The 20,560-nt window shown below is 38.6% G+C and overlaps 1 protein-coding gene across 1 annotated transcript in view; it reads right to left on the bottom strand.

Moving 5' to 3' along the window:
- The window catches only part of pth1r (parathyroid hormone 1 receptor), a gene marked incomplete at both ends in the record, with an annotated part of 41,984 nt that extends 21,988 nt beyond the window's left edge, over window positions 1-19,996 (bottom strand). The window contains 2 exons of the mRNA XM_079217999.1: window positions 594-696; window positions 19,928-19,996. Of these exons, the coding sequence (XP_079074125.1) occupies window positions 594-696; window positions 19,928-19,996 (172 nt within the window). The remainder of the gene's footprint in view (window positions 1-593; window positions 697-19,927) is intronic.
- Window positions 19,997-20,560: the final 564 nt, after the last annotated feature.

The raw sequence follows: 20,560 nt of genomic DNA, 5'->3' as shown, positions 1-20,560 counted from the left end.
TCAAAACATCAACACGTAACCCTTTTGTCATGTTTCTATGGCATGATATAAATCACAGGTAGGTTAAAGGTGCAAATGATTGACCAAAAGATGTTCTTGGGGGAAAAAAGTACAAATCTGATCAGCAGTAGAAATAAATTACAAAATAATTCTACAATAGGATCTTGGATCTGCGATAATATCTCACATTCTTATTATTGAACCATACTAGCAGCGTATAGCTGTAGTTGGTCCAGACTGAAATATCTTAGTTATGACTTGTTGACTTTTCCTCCAGCGCCATTATGAAGTTTATGTATGTGATCTATTGACTAGATTGTTGTAAAATCGGGTACAGAGGCCTGCTAAAGATGAATTGTTCCCTTATCAACATCACCAGGTTATCTTCTTAAGTTGTCCAGTGTTTTGGTTTGTAACCAAATACCTGCAAAACTAATGAAATGAATGTGAACTTTGTGTTTTGTCCTAATGAGCATATATTAGGATGCTCACGTGCTTAACTAAGATGGTGAACACAGTACACATTATACCTGCTATCAGCATGTTAGCATAGTGTAACCACTTTGAGATGAGCGTTGTGCTGCTTTACTCACCAGGAAGCTTGTGCTTTGACTTGATGTTCCCCTCACACTTCCGCTTGGCTCTGAACAGCAGGCCGATCTGTTCATCTTTCGTCAGCACATCATCTGCGTACGCCTGCAAGTTAGAAGTATGGAGTTAACGAAGGGAACTATTTAAGGGTAATTGGCAGTGAGGTGATGTTGCAAATGCCAAGCTGCATGAATAAACAACATATTTAAACAGTAAGTCAATATATAATCTACCCAGATCCTCATTTTGTTTGTAACTGAACATTTTCGGTCCCATATGGATCTGATTCAAAGGTTCTGACCTATCTCTTGGAATAAAGAAGCATGAAATGCATCCGCTACATGAGGAACACCATGTTGAAATGTGTAAATAATGGACCCGCCCTTTAAATTTGTTTTTTCAACCTTTCTGACCATAATTCAATGGTGTATTAACAACTTGTTATATATCCAGACATGATGTCTGCTTCACAGCTGCTTCATGACCCTCTAACCAGTGCGTTCTGCATCCCTGGTCATAGCGCTGCAGGCAGCATGTTCTAAATTCAGTTTCAATCTGGGAAATCTTCCTCAAAATGCCCACGTGCTGACATTTCCTCAAAAGAAATATGATGGATAGCAACAGGGTGGCCTGCATGATTGGTGACCTGTTTTTCCCTTGAATAAACAGTTTCTGTTTCACTTGTTGGTTGTGGTCTCAGGTTGTGTTCCTGTTATTATATCCATTCACTTAGAGGTCACTAACTGGACATGACAAAGCTATAGGACAAAGGACAAAAACATTTCATTCTCAACAGCATATATGTTTTTAGCTTTTGAAAACTGTGTTGTGAAGTGGTACCTCAGCTAGCTTTTCCAGCTATTGAAACATTTTCCATTCTAATAGGTCACACTGACTGGCCCCGCTGTTTGCCCGTGGATCACTTTTGGGTAATGACAAATGTGACTGTATTGAAAATGACCACATTCATTTCTAACAGAGCGTGACAAGAAAAGTGGAAATGAAAACAGAGAAATTCAAACTCACTGCTAAAACCGAAGCATAGATCAGGGCGCAAATCATCATGATTTTCTACGCTGTCACATGGGGTATTTCTCACGCTGCGTTGAGTCAATACGGCAGCAAGATGCAATTTGTATCCGCACAATGGAACACAAACTACCGTGTATGCCGCACTGAGCCCAGAGGTACAGCTAACACAACTCCCAGTCTTATTTATTTGGTTCAATGATGCAGAGCAAACAGTACAAATTAAAGACAGATGTTTGCTCAGAGCAGCTGACTCCCTGGCTGCAGTCACATCCATCAGCTGCAGACTTAAATTACATGTCTGGATGTAAAGAAATCAATCTCTGATGTCAGGTTTACTCATTGATGGGATATGAATTTGTCGAGAGGCAATTTAGTCCCAACAATCAGAGAATAAAGGGACAAACGGTCAGAGAGAGAGAGTGAAGAGGTGTTTATCAATATGTATTCTTCAAAAAATGTCTAACATCCATTTTATATATCTCACAAAAACAGTCTGGAGATGCTCTTGTCCTGTCTGTGTTTACTAGAGACAAACTACCATTTCTGAGTTACATTAAACAAAACAAACACTTTTAGAAGTGGACGATTGAATACTAATATTTGTGATCAGGCATCCAACAAGCTATGATACATTTGATCCTGCATACTTGTTAATAAAGACATTTAACTGTATGTTGTTTTCTGTTTCTCTCATGCAACAATGTAAGGATGCTTTTTTTTTTTTTTTACAAAAAAGTACAGCCAACTGCAGAATACAGTTTAGATACTCTAGGTACCTAGAGTATCTAAACTGTATTCTGCAGTTGGCTGCTACAAATGACACATGAGAGACATCTATTGATGCAAAGCTATGTTTCTCAGCCCTTTCTGGTGCATCTTTAGCATCTAAAATAAGCAGCTGAAGTACTTTTAAATCTGCTGAGACAAGGACCCATTTGGGTACAAGGACGTATGTGTGTATAATAATAATAATAATAATAATAATAATAATAATAATAATAATAATAATAACAATGCAGTTAATTTTTAACACACTTTTTCTTCAAAAGAATGCCACAGAGCCAATATATAATAAAACAAATAAAAACATAGTTAAAGCAACCCATAATTAAAAAAATTATAGCTGACAATGAATTAACACAAGGTAAAAAATGCCTTCCTGAAAAAAAAGGTTTTTAGGCCAGTCTTAAAAGAGTTCAGTGTCTGAGTTGCCCTTAGGTGGTCATTGTCTCTGATGCAAGTGCGTAATTTCCTGATCTTAAAATGAAAGCGTAAATACCGAGCCATCTTGGATTTGCCACACTCGAAACCACAATACCTCAATCCATCAATATTTTCACTACTTGCAGTCCTGAAATAAGGATGTCCAGTCTGAGAGCTGAATAAGGTTCCAGAATGAAGACGTTTATGGCTTTGCACAGTAAACAACCACAGATGGAACAACATTCGACCACAGGCGAACAAGGATAGATACTACCTGTTTACTGTACTAACGATGCCAATATAGAATATTCCACTGAACGCTGCCGAGCCATTCATACTATTTTCATCTGAATAACCGGGTGGTGTTACCTTAGGTGAAAGCTGAACAAACAGGAGACAGAAACAGTGAATCTGGATGGTAACCGCTCTGAAGGGACAAACGTAATTATCCTCAATGCATAAGTGATATGTTCACAGTTTTAATGGAAATTTTAAAAAACACTTAATATATGTCATGGATTTACTTTATATTACATGTTGAGTTTTTTTTGTCATGATGGACATTCTCACTTCAGTCGAACACTTCAAAGTGGAATGTCAGTTATACTTCAGTTACAATTAGCTTTTTTTTTCCTCAGTGCTGGCTTTTTCCTCCATAACTGGTAAGTGAAGCGGCCTTTCCAACACATTAAAAACAAATATCTTAACCTATGGGGCTTAGTTGGATCCCCTGTGAAACATTAACCTAAAATGAGGGAGGGAGTTTCTGGGTATAGTTTCTCAAAAACTGGGGAAATGTCTTCCTTCATCTGCAGACGCAATTTAAAAAACGCAGGGACATAGAAGAGTATCATGTACCATTTTGAGAAGAGAATCCTGGGTAATAAGTGTGCCCCCTGATTATTTCTGAAAACTTTTCCTCCTCCGCTGGCAAGAGTCCAAACCTCCAAAGTAAACACAACTCTTACGGGGAGAAACATGGACATTCTTATTTACTGCGTTTCATTCAAAACACAGTCATCTTTTTGTTAAACAGTTTTTGCGCATGTGCCAAAAATGAAAATTTGAAAAGCACACACCATATAAATATGTGTGTTTTCATCACTGCTCTGTAGAATACAAACTCCACTTGAATAAACCACAAGTTTCTATTTGTCTTTGCAAACTGCGGCTTGATGACTTAAACTGCAGCTCTCTGCAAGGATATAAGACCAATATTGAGAGAACTGTTTTTAGGCCGGTGTGTCAAGACAGTGTTGAACCACTACGACTAAATACTGGCATACGTGAATGAAGGTACATTTACAGTTTTAGTTCTAATTCCAGCATCTGGTTTCTATATTTTTTTTGTAACTTAAATCTTAGCTATATTTAGTTATGAAGGTTTAGCTTGGCTGGTACCACAGATGTCTTAAGTCTATCATTTGTTGATTTTTGAATATTTTGTGAAGGATTTCTTTCTAAATGCAAAAATTGAGTCATGTGGATAGATGCCATGCATACATAGAGTGGAGACACTGGGTTTCCGGTACATTACCAACAGTCTAGATTGTGGACAGTCTTGCTTTTTTTTTTCCTCTTTTTTTTGAGAAAGTTGTGGTTGACCAAAGTCATTTCCTGAAGTGCCCTACAGTGAATAAGAGAGTGAAATGCTGGAGCTCGGTGAGGTAGACTTTCATTAGAAAGCACAAAGCAAAATATCCAAAAAGTTACAATGATCGCGGCACCGAGTTCAAAGGTGTGTAATTGTCTTTTGTACATCAACAATGGATTGCTAGTCAAAGTACAGCCCAATGATCTCATCAGCAGGATCCCAGACCATGAAAAAGTAATCTAAATACAGAACAACGACACGACTGAGCCAAACTCCCAAGTACAAACATACTAAACTAACCTTCAACCAGACACTCGAACAACCTTTAAAGCAGAGACTTGTGCATTCCTGCAAAAAAAAGGCCGCTGCTTCAGATGTTTGTGACCTTCAGACGGTTGTGACCTTTGCGCTCGTCTCCGTTCGAGTCAAGGAAATGTCAAAGACATATCTTTACTAGTATTAAGATGTTATTGTGGAGTTGCATATCTTTAAAATCTTCACACAGAGAAAATGCCTCCTGATGAACAAATACCAGTAGATTGCTTCAAAATATATCTGCAATCGCTGAATAATTGAACAGCTAAAGATGTAATGCAAGGGATTGATTCACAGCAACGCAATAAGGGAAACACTTTTTTCAGTATTCCATCACACTTTCTGGAGGCTCCACAAAGTATGAATTATAGAAGGAAGTAAGCTTTAAAGTATGCAAAAAATATGCTCAAAAAAGGTTTTTAATGGTGGTACTGGAAATAAGCATTAAAAAAATTATTGAAAAGGTTCCTTCTGTTAGGAACATGGGAACAGGAGATACGTTTATTTAAAAACTGAAAGGCAAGCTTGATGGTGGCACTAGAGGACCACTACATGTCCAAAAGCTGGCTCTGCTCAGTCCGTCACTGGCTGAGAGCCAAAACAACAGTTGGGATTTCGACAGCCTCTTCATCTTCATCGCCGACATGAACGAAATACGATTTGGAAGCAGCTGCAGAATAATTCTTTAAGTTGTGATGCACCTGAAAATATCACAGTAATAAAGATAAAATGTCATTGAATGTGTCTCCCCATTAACTTCAATTTCACCGTGACAGCGAGTCTTGATGAATTTAAGTTTGATAACAGCAAACCCAAATCAAAACATCCGTTTACAGACTCTCACACAACTCGTGCAGCATAATCCAAGTCTCATTTATCCTGTCGCGTGCTCACTTCTTCCCAAACACATGCATCTTTGCGGTAACCTTAATGTTTAAAACGCAGCTTGCACAGGCACGCTACTCGTCTGTGAGATTCTGGGAAAATACAATGTGTTTTAAATCGTAAAGATTTGCTAACAGATGTTTGGATATAGTTTCGCAGTTGTAAAATGTGGCTCCCAATTACTTCAATTTTATGTTTTTTGTTCACTGTGTAGGCGTGTTTTTTTTTTTTTTCAAGAATTCAAGGTAACACAAGGTGACAATGATACACATATTGCCATTTTGTGGGTGAATATTCCTTTAAAAACTGTTTATATGAGCTGTAGATACACACACACTGTTATACTTCAGTGTTTTGATAGTCAACATGAAATCTCTGATTACAACTCTGTTATTATTTTATCTGGAAACACAAACCTATTAATTTTCTCCCTCACTTCAGTCACCCAATAAGGCCTCTCTCTGTTTGCTGATCCGGCGGTGAGGATGAGATTTTTTAGGCAAATGGTTGTATAAAGTGAGACTTTCCTTTGCAGATCACACTTCGTCACATGGATGATAAATAATATACAGATAATATTTACTCTGGTCACTGTAAAGCGCCTCTATTATGGGAATACAGTCAAATGTTTGTTTTATGTACTTGTGTTGGTCATTTGCCATTCTTTGCACCAGAGGCTAACATTCACTTCCTTGTTGTTGGCATATACTCAAAATTGGATCCCAAGGGTTTTTGGACTTTCCTGTATGTTTTATTTTTTCTCCAAAAATAGGGGGGTCGAGAAAATTATAACTCTGCTGAATCTTGTTTTTAATGGCCTGTCCACTATCTGGAAAAAACATGAATATGTTACTTTTGACATATTGCACCGCATGAATGTTTTAGCGGATGAGGTTCCTGGATATTATAAACTCTATGAGTCAGTGCCACTCCTTTTCAACTGTGCAATTTGCATTTGATGATAAAAACCACAAACCACAAGACTGGTTGTCCTTTGGAAATGCTCGCAGACCACATTCTGACTTAAAGCAGCATTTAGTTCCTAATTATACCCCGCTCTGGTCGGAAGCTTGAAGAACAGCACTTTTGTCCTTGATGGAAACATTGTGTGTTCTCTAAAGAGGCAGCATACATCTCCTGGAGCCCAGACAGCTGGGATTGTGTTGTTCTCCCAAATTGAAAAGGACACTTTATGCCTTATATAAGTAATTGAATACAAAGAGTATGAGCCGTTCCTCCAATAAAGCGATGCAACTAAAGCATTTTAATTTTCATCAGAAGCTTAAAAACTACTAATGCTTACGCAGCAATCAAATGCACTGGACATATCGTAATATCTTAATGGATGTCACTAAAGTGTCAATTAGCGTACTTGTGGCAGACCGCTAGAAGGACAATAGGTTACATAAATGTACATCTTGTCATTTTTCGTATATAGATGATGAGGATTATAGGTTAAAAATCCATTTATAGATATATTTTAAAGTAGATCTTTAATCCATTAGAGCTTTTTTTTCTCTCTTTCTGATGTAACAGATTGTGCAGTTTCACGACACACACTGTATCATTAATGGCATATGATACTCTCTCAGTCACAGCATGGCAACCTCAGTAGTAATCCTCTAAATCCCAGCTGAGGATGAAACGAGTTTATATTAGAATTCACAAGCATTATTCATGCATGTAGATTTTCATCGTGAGAGTTAAATGGACCTAAAAAAATAAAAATGACCATTACATTTTGCAATCTGAGAAACAAATTGTGAAGAAATAGACATTCAAAATTGATTATTAACAGCTGTGACGCTGGTATTGTTTTCATCTTGTGATATATCATATATTTCACCCCATGATCAATTCTCGTTGAAAAGGTATCAAATACAACCAGTAAGGGCTTAACTAATAGAGGCGGGACGCATGGCTTCTAAGAGGCTGTTTACAAAGGAGCAGCGATCTGATTGGACTAAACGGATCACGCTTGTCTGAGCTAGAGATAATGTTTGACTTCATTAACAAGGCGACGTCTTTCCAGTAGGGTGACTGGCAGGCGTTGCTTGTGCTTAAATAAAAAAAGGTTTTGAGCATGAAACACATTTCTATCCACCAGCAAATGGAGGAAATGTTTTTATTGTATTTTAAAAGGTGGCAGGTGATTTAACCTGCAGCATTCTCATGAACAAAATGTGTCATGATGAGTCCACAAGTGCTTTATTCACTTCTTGCATGGACTACGCACACGCGCCTCAGCGTCTCCTCTGCTCTTCCCTCTGTGGGTGCAACGGCGAATGATTTGTCGTCGCGGTTGGTGCAACACCGTGGCAAGATGGTGTCTGGTTTAGGTTTCCTATTTGGTCGTAATAGCTGTAATAATAAATGAAGTGTCAAGTTTGTTGGTTAAGCTAATTACATACCTACAAATCACCTTGGCCTAGAGTACTTGTAAATATGAAATAGGTTGCAGAAAGTAGGGCTCAACACAATACAATATTTATCATGGTTGACAGCAGGTACTTTCTAATGGACTCATCTATTTTTAAAAGAGACTTTCACGAAAATATACACTGATGCAAAAAAAAAAAAAAAGAAATACTGGATAAGCCTTAAAATGTCTGAAAGCTTCCCAAAGGTAATTTCTTTCTACACAACAGCTTTCATGAATGAATAATGACAGGGAATTGACTGCCAGGCCAGGTGGACTTAGTGGTTCAGGTGTTTCCAGCTTGCAAAGGTTCATTTCTGTCCATTCACATCAGCGTCTTCACGGCCGCCACAAATGTTTTTCTGCCTTTTAATTAGCAGCAAATACGCTTCAATTGCAAAACCTTGTTCCAGAATGGGAACACTCGATCTTTTGCTCAAGTTTGCTACTTTATGCCCTAAAGACTGAGTCATCAGCAGAAACACAATGGTAATGTTTGATTCTTATGTCCACATATAGAGGAGCAAAATAAGAATATTATTCTGATTGAGTCAGTTATGCCAATGGTCAAACATAGGTTTCAGCTTCATAGCGTTTTCCTTTGTCTCATGTGACAGGACGGTTTCAAAAAGCATTTGAAGATGTTCAATCATGGGAATTGTGATGGCCATGTTTCCCAACATTTACATTTTATGCAGATTCATCAATAATGAAAGTAATCGTTAGTTGTGGCCCTACAACTATCAGAGACGGTCGTGGATGATCTTGTGCTTTTAAGTCAGGTACCTAAAAGATCAGCGTAAAACTGAAGTCAATGAACCAGAATGCCTGTCTGGGTTCAACACAGGTACACAGGCGATCAGATACACAGAGGGGGCTCACATGCAAAGAATATGAGTTGGACCAGTAAGACTGAGCTCAATTATGCACACGTTGAAGCCAAACCAATGTGACAGCACTTGTCCTTCTGACCTTATAGGAAACGGATGATAATAATTTCTGCAGCGAGCATGTTGTGCCGTTACCAGCGAGATCAGAGCACAAACAGCAATCAGTGCTGTGGACAATGGTTTAACATTTGAGTGAAGAAGGAGCCGAGTGCAAAAAAAGGTGACACCCTTTGAGGGCGACACTCCAAGCAATCAGCCTCTTATCCTCTTTTTAACCGGAGGGGCACAAAGCCACCTGCTAGCTGCGAAGCCCGAGGACAAGGACATTGTTTTGATAAGACCTTAATTGTGACTACCTTTCCAATAAAGCATGAAAAATCGAGACAAATTAAGCACTGTTTAATCACCTCAAGGTGTCTCTCATTGCCTACTAATATTCCATCCTTTTGATTTGCTTATTGAAGAGGCTGCTGGGAGTGAACCCTGTGCACTTGGTCACCTTGATTGAGGTGCTTTTCACGAGTAGCTATTCTAGCACAAAGACTATTCAAAATCATCACACAAGGTCAAAGTCACCTCTCTGCAGCAAGGAAAAAGAATAAACTGACAACCATTATTATCATTAAGAATTATAAATAAGGTTCAGCAAATTAATGAAATGTGTTCCAATTTATTTTTTAGCATGTGGTTAATATTTGTACTCATCAACATATTTTTCTGATGATAGCAACCACGCTACTGTGACCTTCAATATGATATGTAAAACGTGCATGTTGCGTCTTTCCCTAAAGCAATGCTGGAAGGGTTAACATGCATAACACGCAGAATAATTTCCAGCCTGACTTCAAGGAAAAAGAATTCCCACGACATTCAGTAAGTCCATTTGAAAGACAAGCTCTTAAGGAAGATTCATAAATATATAAAAAAAACATTGAGGACATTGTTATACATTCTACAGTCCTTTAAATAAAGGGAAACATTTTACTTGTGTTTTGTCCTTTTCCAATATATTGTCCAGTGTTAATATTCATTGTAGAATGAATGATTATAAAAAGCTGTTCTTCCACAAATCTGTTTCCATAAAGCCACTAAATGAGGTTGTTCTGATCCATTAATGGAACGAAGATAAAAAAATATATACATCATATAATGACAGGAAATTGAAAGGATTTAATGCATATTCAAGACACAGTTTTAATGCACATATCAGGGGATGAAGCTTCTCAGACTGTCTAGTGAGTATAGATAATGTTAGCCCACATGGAGCATACAGTGTTCATGGTGTGCTCCAACTGACAGGCCTACAACTGGCCTGTCAGCATGAGCTTTCCACTCTCCGCTTACTACAAGGCCGCTGGTGCTCAGGGCTTTGAACCATGTTTTTATTTGACTGAAAATGTCTCGAACTGGGTAAAAGGCAGAGTCTGTGGTGAAAGGCAAACACTGTGCACGGATGAGAACATTGCAAGTCGATATCACACATTCAGCTCCCTGTAAACACAACAGTAACATAGTGTAAGTGAATCCACATTGAACGTCAGCCACTAAAACAAAAAACTTCTTTTTGGACTAAGTGTTATAAAATGTATTTGTTTTATACCATATATGGAGTTGGTTGTTTGCACCGTTGCCTAATGAAAAGCATTCCCTGGGTTTAAATGTAGATAATTTACTATATAAATGGTTTAAAACAGTGGAGAACTGACTGATCCTCAACACATGAAAGGATCATAAAGTACCAAAGTTTCTGAGCGTTTCCTCATGCATGATTGTTTGCAATCCCTTTAAATTTCACCGCAGAGAACACATCATCTGTCTTATCACACAGACTGACACCAAACTATCTACATACAAAACCTGGAGCCTGCATTACCCACAATGCAACTCAACCGGTGACAGTTTGGTTTGAAATTCCGGTGTGCTAGCCTGAAGCTTCCTTTTTTTGTCAATTCTTTGTCCCGCCTCCGGTGTGTAAAGGCCCTAACAAGTAGTAGCTGCATCTTCACATCTTAATTATGGCCATGAAAACATTGTGAATGTGGTTTTTAAAGGAGATTTAGACGCATGCAGTAAACAGGAGAAGGTAGTAAAGGGCCTTAGTGTCCCAACTAATATTGGTAATCAATATGTCTGAGTATATATGAGATGTCTAGATATTTGAACGAGTAGAATGTGGATATGACATTATAAAACTTTGTAGTCATAAAAAAAAGAAAGAATGGAAAACCTTTCAAGCCGATATAGTATCCTTCAATATTTATTACAGTACGTGCTGAATGTAGCTTCTTGGTAGGCTTTTACGGTTCTTTACTGAAGCCCTCTTGATGCCAATTATCCTTGAAAAAACCTCATCAATAATACCACATGGAGGTCGGGCTCTTCCAAAAACTACCATGCCACATCACATCGGCAAAAAAAAAAAATGGACGAAATAAGCCACAAAGTCTTAACGGATGTTCCAGCTCTGAGTGTCAAATAGAGATTTTGATAAATTATTCAAACTCAATATTTAAACATTGCCAGGTTACCACACAGTATGAAACAGCAGCGTTTAAAATAGCTTTTATTTAGCGCACATTTGTACACACATGAATGCAGATATGGTTTGAGTTCAGCTATAATTGAGTGACAAACATCCTGCGCTGCATGACACTAATTCACTAACATGCTTTTGTTGTTTGACTCTAAAACACTGGTTTTAAGTGTTAAAATGTGAACGTAGCAAATACTAAAGTAAAAATGTACACACAACAAAGTTTACACAGAAATCTCAACTATATAATTAACCAAAATGTTGCGTTAATAATTTGTTAATGAACTTATTCACTAACTTAACTTAATTCTTAGTACGGGTTGGCCCAAGCCTGTCCCAACAACACATGTCACCAGACTACCGGGGAAAGACATGGTGAACTTTGACTGATGAGCAATACCTTCGAATGCTGGAGGAAGAACTCATGCAAACACATTTGCAATAACATTCAGGATGTATCATCTATCTGTCCTTTATACACAAAAGCATTACACTTGTAAATGTCAGTCCCAAAACATTCATTAAAATCCTCTAACTTTGCAACCACGATCACAGTTTCTGCTAATTAGCTGGTGTTTTAAAAACCGTGGAGCTAACGCGGAACGGTCCGACCAAACGTCGTACCGTTATCTGAATTTAAATTGGCTGAGACATTCCCTGTAACTGCAGTGTAAGGATGTCTTACTTATTGCTGGAAAATCTGGAGCTGTGAACGGCGTGCATACAAACCCATAAGCCCCAGAGTTTTGCAATTAAACTAATAAAGGTCCTTTTTCATAAATCTGGCCTCCTCTCAACCATAAGCCGAGGGAGTATTCCTGCCCAAGATTTGAGCTGCTTCCAAATTGCGTAAACAACTGGATCAGATGTGTGAAATCCCTCTCGCCCTGCCCCTGATAATTTGGGGAATTGAATAATAACTCAATTTGCGTTGAATTTAGGGGAGCAGAATGAGTTCGGGAGCTTCTGTATGTTTGAAACTCAATCCCTTCCCCAACAGTGGGGGTAGGGCTGAGCAGAACCATGGGTCAACGGCAAAGGCATCTACATAGCTGAGAATTTTCACATGTCAACTCAACTGAGGTATTCTGAGATTCCAAGCATATTGCCCGCGAGGAAGTCTGCACCACAATATTGATACAGCAGGTAACTGATGAAATGGGACCGCATAGGACGCAACCTTATCACTGCGTTTGCAATCAATCAGTGCGGCCATGACTTTTAGAATAGTTTGAGTGATGATATGTTGTTATTCCAAGAGTATCTTGGTGCAAGGGTTGAATGAAAAGAATGTTGATATTGGACATGCTCAACAAGAAGATGAAAGTCAGACAACCTTATCAATGACTGACAGAAGAGAGGCAGCCTTTCACTCTGAAATGTGTCAAATGTTTCACACATGGACGGGGCTTCAACTTCTCAGAGATAAGTACAGCGCGTCCCTGGTAATCAGCTGAATCTTGGAACCTGCCCGTCTTCAGGAAAATGTCCACAATGAGAAAAAGAAAATTGAGTTTGCGAAAGAAAATGTCTCATTAAATAATGCCTTCTTTTGCCTTCACCGACGCTTGTTAGCTTTTGAAGACAGATCACTCGCAGGATCACTGGGTACTACGAAGCTGATTTAAAGGCATCATTAAAGCCCTATTCGCACAGAAGGAGTAATACCGTGCAAATTGCCATATTCATAATTTGTCAAGTAAACATTGCATTCGCCAGAGGTCTTGTGGCAAATCTGCATCTTTTTTTAAATTGTTTCTCCCTTTGTGTTTTTCAGACTCTTTCCTGGTCGAGCATTGTGGAGGCAATTAGTTGGCAATTACAAATGAAAGTTTTGACAGCATTTTGGGTGCAAATTCAGGAGGTTCATCTCGCTATACAGCATGGAGACCCATTCCCACAAGAGCAAGAGGACATTGTAAGTATTATATAAACATAAAGAGACCTATATCATATAATATCTATAAAATAAATATAATAATATATATATATATATATATATATATATATATATATATATATATATATATATATATATATATATATATATACGTATATATATGTATATATATATATATATATATATATATATATATATATATATATATATATATATATATATATATATATATATATATATATATCATATAGTATAATATGTTTCTATAATATGATGTTAGAGCCTTGACATCATCCTGGGGGATATTGCCAGTAAATAGTCATAAAATCCAGACTTCACTTATCCCGTTGCGAATGCAACGCATAAAACACAGGCATTGAGGGGGGATTTTTAAATCCATGAAAGTCTCCTGCATACTAGTCCTGTGCAAGTCTTCAAGGTTAAGAACAAAAAATACCATGATGTTGCCACCAATTCAAACTCTTACACAGCCAAATAGCAGATCTTTATGAAATACTGAGGTTCTTAGGGCACGTCATTATCTGTAAGAAGTGTAACTTTTTCAGTGAGGTGTGAAAGTGGCATTCAGTTACACATACTCGTTTTTCAAGTGGAAAAGCTAAGAAGAAAAAAAAGAAGCAGAGGTCACGGTAAGTCAAGAAAACAAGCCCCTTCCTGAGCCAAACAGAGCCATGGTATAACCTTACCATGCTGGTGAAACTGAAGACTCTCCTATTAACACACACATTATGAGTCTGACTCACAGGCCCTCTAAAGATTGAGCAATGTGTCAGTCAATAAAGAAAAAAAGAAGATAACCGTGGCACAAGATGTGTGCGTTTTGAAGAGCTTTTAGATTATCCTCAGGAATCCTCTCGGCTACTGTAAAGCTCTGCAGTGAAATACAGTGCATAATGATATGTGTGTGAAGGGTATTTTCCCCACTACAAGTTGCCTCTGTGAGCTGAATCCCATGCTGATCCTAGGGAAATTTAGGCAAACATGTTAACTGACCAGTGACGACAGCGAAGTGACTCACAATCTGCAGCGACAAGCAAAGTACAGCAGCCGATACAGAGTTTACACCTCCGAGCTGCTTAAATCCACAGTATATGTGCTGTAAAACTACATTGCAAAACAGGCAATCTTAGATGTACCAACCACGTAATTTCATTTGGATGGAGAAATTACATTTTAAGGTGGGTATAAAAACCATATGTGCACCAGAATACTCCCTTTCAAATCTTCCCTTTCAAATCCTCCAACCTAATATTCTATTGCCTATTTCTCCATAGTCCATCAAATACATGATAATGTCAAAGCTGAGAATGTAAGCATGTTATTTTTGGTTTCTTTTGGTGACTCTGTGATGTGACATTTCACTGGAGCAGTAAGTGCAAGTGTCTCCCCAGAGCTGTAGACTTCCAGTGGTTTAAAGCGCTATCCATAATTATACCTCAAACACAACTTTAAAAGCTTTCCTGACCTGCTGTCGCCTCTTATAAATACATATAAACTCCCATCCAGCCTATGGACATGATACATGTATATCATTTCTGAGGCATTTTCCACCTTGAATGTGACAGAAAATATGTTTAATGTACAGTATATGTTCATACTAAGACCACAAACCGAAAACCTGTAGGATATATAAGTAGTGCGTTTTTCGGAGTTCAAACATGCAGTGGCCAACAGGAAGTAATGTAATTATGTGTAATTGTAGCTTCTTTCGAAGTCACTTGTTATGAAACTGGTTGTAAAGTGGGGAAAAAAAGTGAGATGAGCCGCAAGTCAAAGCTCTCAACTTTCCAGTTCATGGTCATGAGCTTTGGGTAGTGACCGAAACAATGATAAGAGGGTTTACATATATCGCTGGAGGGGTTTATATATCACGTCTGGCCTGAGAGAATGCCTCTGGGTTTCCCAGGATGAGCTGGAAAGCGTTGCTGGGGAGAGGGAACACTCTCCTAGGCCTGCTGACCCCATGACCCCATGACCTAGCCCCGAACAAGACGATAGTAAATAGATGGAATTATTGCAATGCCCGACTAGCTAGTCATATTGCTGCACATAGAAGTAGTAGCTTCATATCTCAACTGGTGGCTTATGGCACTTTACATTTTTAATCAGGGAGGTGTGAGCAGACAGGGTGCCTCAAGTTGGGTGATTTCATGACTGGAGGCCATGTAACACACTTGATTGCATTGGAAACAGTGTGAGCGATCCAATCAATTCGGTAGCGGCAGGCATCATGACCAATCAACCTGCAAATCAAAACTGCAGTCCGGTAAATATATATATATATATATATATATATATATATATATATATATATATATATATATATATATATATATATATATATAAATAAATATATACTGTATATGAATGAGAGAGAAAGAGAGATCCACCACGAATGAACGGGCAAAGAGACTGATATTTTCTGATATCTAGCTCCCTCCACCAGCCCAAAGCTTTTATTCTATTTGACCTTCATTTTACCAGAGTAATAACTATGAGACATAATGAGACATGTATTGGGAACACAAGAAACTCACCAATTCATCAAACAACGTCAGCATTGGCATTAGGGCCCTGTACTTTGAAAAGATAGTGGGAGTTGAAAGGCATTACCTCTGCGCCTATTTAAAGCAATCAAACAATGCTTCATCCTGAGTCAAATGTCACAACTTGTCACAATCGTGAGGCTCGTTTCAAGATCGCTTCCTGTTTTGTCTGTGACGCCGACCAGCGTGACAGCTATCAAACCAACGAAATGTTCAGCAATAGGCAAGAATTCCAGTACAAGCAATGAGGGAAAGCTGATCACAATATATTGCCACTGTACAAAAACCTAAAAGTTACAAAGAAATCCAGTTGCAAATATGGCATTGATATGTTTGAAATGCATTCATGATGATGATTGTCATGGGTATTTTCGTCTGTCTGTTTGTTTTTGTTTTTTCTGGTGTGAATTTTGGTGGATTCACATGACCGGATGGCCTGGACTGTAGCCGTCTGCCATGCGAGGGCTCCAATTTGCTCGAGGTATGCAACAATTAGCTTTCCCCTCCATGGATCCTCCACTGCTCAACTAGAACTAACTGGATAAAGTAAGACAACTACACTGTGTTAAGACTGAGAGTTGTTTCATTGTTTTTGTGAGCAGCGGGGCAGTGAGCTCTGATTGGTAAATTAATTACTGCAAAAGGAACAAAAGTCAATACGGTAAAAGCCTTTCTGATGCTCAGCAGTGATTGCGTTCAGCCGAGCATAAAAGCCCACAACAAGTGGATTTTCTTTAAAAGAAGCCTTAGTTGAAGCCCGTTTTGTTCATTGTGTGGAAGAAAAAAATAACACTTACGCTTTTGAAGGGGTTTTAAAAGTTGGCACATTCTGGTAATTCTCACACTTTGATACCAAGTCACGCACCTCCTACTGCTTCTCTTCTCCCCATTAGGAACAGTAAAGGTCATCATTTAAAGCCTGGCCATGCATCAAACAATACAATATCATAATCAAAGAGTGGAGGTCTATCTGTAGGTGGGGAAGAAATGACAGTTAATTACTGAAGGGCTTTGTTGTCCCTCTGGGCCTTAATGGGGTCTGATCAGAGAGGGAATTGAAATCAAGCAAACTCCCAAACAGTTTGAAGTTCCAGAGTAAAATAATGAATACATCAAATCGGATGGTCAATAAACTGGTTTCCAACAGGGTTTTTTGATCGAAAAAAATCAAACCATGAAGCTTTTTTCTTTTAAAACCCTGCATGAGATCAAAACAGCCGTAGAAAAAAAAAGTATTGATCCAAAGAATAATTCACTTAATTGTTCATATTGAGTCAAATTATTTTCTACACTATCTTCAAATACAAAATAATCTTTGAAGTATTTGAGTCGATGAAATGTATTAACTTAATATGAACATGTTGCCTCAATATGCTATATAAATAATAATACTGAATATAATGAAGTATCACTAGTCTTATTATGGAATGTTTATGGCAATGAAGTCTGCATGACGTCGCAGAGTAAAGACACAAGTGGTAAAAAATAAATAATTATAAGTCCTACCAGAGTTCAGTTAACAAGACATGCAAAATAAATTTAAATACTAAAGCTTGTTTCACAAATGCAGCAGCAGTTCACATGAATTAGAGAGAAGTAATCTGCTGCCCCTAATTAATAGAGACAGACTGAAATGAGATTATCTCGCACTCTAATCTCCTGTTATGAAATTTCACTGAGGGTAATTTGAGATGGATATCACTATTCTAACACTTTCTTCCAAGAAGCAGTGTGTGTTTTTATTAAGGCCATCAACTCTAAAAGGTTTTTTAACGATGAACACGGGATAAGAGTGAATTATTTAAAACATTTTTTTTTGCATTTTATGGAACATTTATCCCCAAACATGCATTTGGGGATAAATGCATGTTTCTCTGCACACCAAAAAAAAAAGGTTTGGCTAATGTGGTTGACAACAAATATTTTCCCCGTCTAGTAAAACTAGACTAAACTGACTAGTGCACTACAAAACATGACCGTGTTCACAGTGCAGACATAATGCTAGGGTATCGGACTGATACCGCTCTAGTGCATCCAGTGAGGTCATCAGGGAGGGAAACAGTCATAAGAGAGAAATGAAATGCTCACAAAGGTTCGCTCAAGCAGTGCTTCCACTTAATAATTGTAATAACGGAAATGTCTATTTGTTCTTGTATCGTTCAGATACAAAAATGTTGGATTACACTTATGGATCCAACTACCTCAACTTGTTGGTGAATATCTGCAGGGGTACAATGATACAGGTATCAGATACTGACTCTATTCAATTAAATGGTATGTTCATTTGCTATCTACTGTACATTATATACTGAAGTTATAATTCCTGTTTAAGTTTTGGCCAAATTGTTGCTGCATTAAAAAAGGTTACAGTTTGAATTGTTTTACAAAAATGGTTGCTAGTGCAAGATGTATTGTTTTAACAATAAATAACTATTCAGTACATTTGCATCTATGTATTTATTTGTTACATGTTGTTTTGCAAAGCCTTAAGCCTGATGTTGCCAATAGAACGACGTCTACACAGTGAGGCATACGGCTTAGTAATTTAACACTTCAGTGCCCTTAATTGGTCGATACCCAAACCATAGGTATCGGGGCTGGAAAAGTCAGATAGTGCATCCTTCAATATCTGTATCCACGATACCTTGATATCATAATTTGTATGCAAAGTCTATGGAAAATGGCACAATCCTGTCGTTTGTATTTCTCAATTTAAAATGTATTCTTGCTTCAAACAGAGACGCACACTTTCCACTGTCATCTTTGGCTTTCAGTGAAATATAAGGTTTGGTCACAGTTTGGGGGGAAAAAGAGGAAGACTAAGCAAACACCAAAGTTAGAAAACGGGTAAACACCACGCACAGACACAGCCTTTTAACGACTGAATGTTGAATCAGCTATAAATACACTGCAATGTTATAATTGTTTTCCTCTGCCATCTGAACCAATGAGCCTCGAGGTCCACTGCGGTACAGTGATGGACCACATCACTGGGAAAAGGCACTGTACCTCAGAGCCTGGGCGGACTGCCTGTTGAATGCACAACAGCCTCAGCCAAAACACACAGAACCAACTTGGTGCAATGCTTAGTCTGTACAGTGTGTGTGTGTGTGTGTGTGTGTGTGTGTGTGTGTGTGTGTGTGTGTGTGTGTGTGTGTGTGTGTGTGTGTGTGTGTGTGTGTGTGTGTGTGTGTGTGTGTGATGGCAGCAGTCCCTCCGAATACAGCTATGGCAATATTCAAGAGTGCAATTATAAATCACAATGTCGGACAAAAGTAAATCATTACAGCTGTGAACCGGAGAGGTGGAATTGTTCAGGTGCTGCTGGAGTTACGAATTAAATATCCACTCCCATTCTGATTGCAAGAATTGGGGCTCAGTCAGGTGAGAGCTCGAAACGGCTCAGTAAAACACACTGCCTGGCCTATTACAGGTCTCCAGGCGCTGCTTTACACAAACACGCTGTTGTTTGTGAGAAGATGCATTTAATGGAACAAGAGTGTAATCACTCATAACAGCAGCTTGCGCTCATCCCCGTCAGACCAGTCCAATATGTCAATACGAGTGTCGATACGAGACGTTGTCGCCAGTTGATGCTCGCACACAATTTGGCCTGTATTCACTGGCCACTGAGAAGCGTGATGTGCAGCACAGAGACAATTAGAGGTTTGAGGGTGACGTGTGTTTCGACGCTTTGGATTTCTGTCTTTTATTCTGGAGGTCAACACCTTTCCTTAAATGAAGTCAAACACAATGCTATCTCAATCTTTTCCAAGAGATGCAAACATGTCAAAGTGGAGAGTGAATTTTGTAGATATGACCAGTGACTACTGTGCACGCTTTGTCTGATTTAGGTGTCTTTGCATTATCCCCAACATCTCCTCGACATGCTGTCAGTGATGTGTGCACAGAGAAGGCTCTGCTGGTTCACAAATGCAACATCAAAATAACATTTTGGTTATTACATGAATGAAGAAGAAGAAAATAAAAACACTTACCAGAAATAAACCACTGAGTAGTGAGATGAGAAGAAAGTCCAGATTGTGGAGGAGCAGAGCGGATCCCATAATTGGCCTGAGGCAAAGGGTCCTCACGGGGCTCCAACAGATGCTGATGATGCTCAGATGAAATTATTTAATCGACTTAACTCTCTTCAAAGTGGAGCGAGTTGTGTGTTTTCACTCCATCTGGCTGCTCTGTGTGTATGGCTGCTTGTGAAATCATAACTCTGTAATCGCCTTGCTCTGCCCTCGATTTAATTTCCTATAATCTGCTATATGCTCAGGCGCAGCCCCGCTCTCTTTATTTCTCTGCATCTGTCTTTTTTTTTTCCTCTTCTGAAATTACATCCACATGTCAGAACTATTTATGTCGCTCTCGCTCTGCGGTGGGAAGTTCAAATGAGTCTTTGTAGGGAAGAAACCGACGCTGTATTTTTAGGTCTTTTAAATTTCCCTTCAGACTAACTTAAACACTTCAGTATGGAGCCGTGCGCCTTATGGCTTATTCCAGTCCTCTCTTCCAAAATGTTAGATCAGCGTTGGGCACAAATAAGCCTGACATGTATCACTCCATCACCAGGCGCTGTTGAATTTCACACTTTGATTCCGCCTGACTCATGTCAGCATCAA

This window comes from Taurulus bubalis (assembly GCF_910589615.1).
Source record: "Taurulus bubalis genome assembly, chromosome: 1".
NCBI classification, from domain to species: domain Eukaryota; kingdom Metazoa; phylum Chordata; class Actinopteri; order Perciformes; family Cottidae; genus Taurulus; species Taurulus bubalis.
This window is presented reverse-complemented; position numbering and strand designations above follow the sequence as displayed.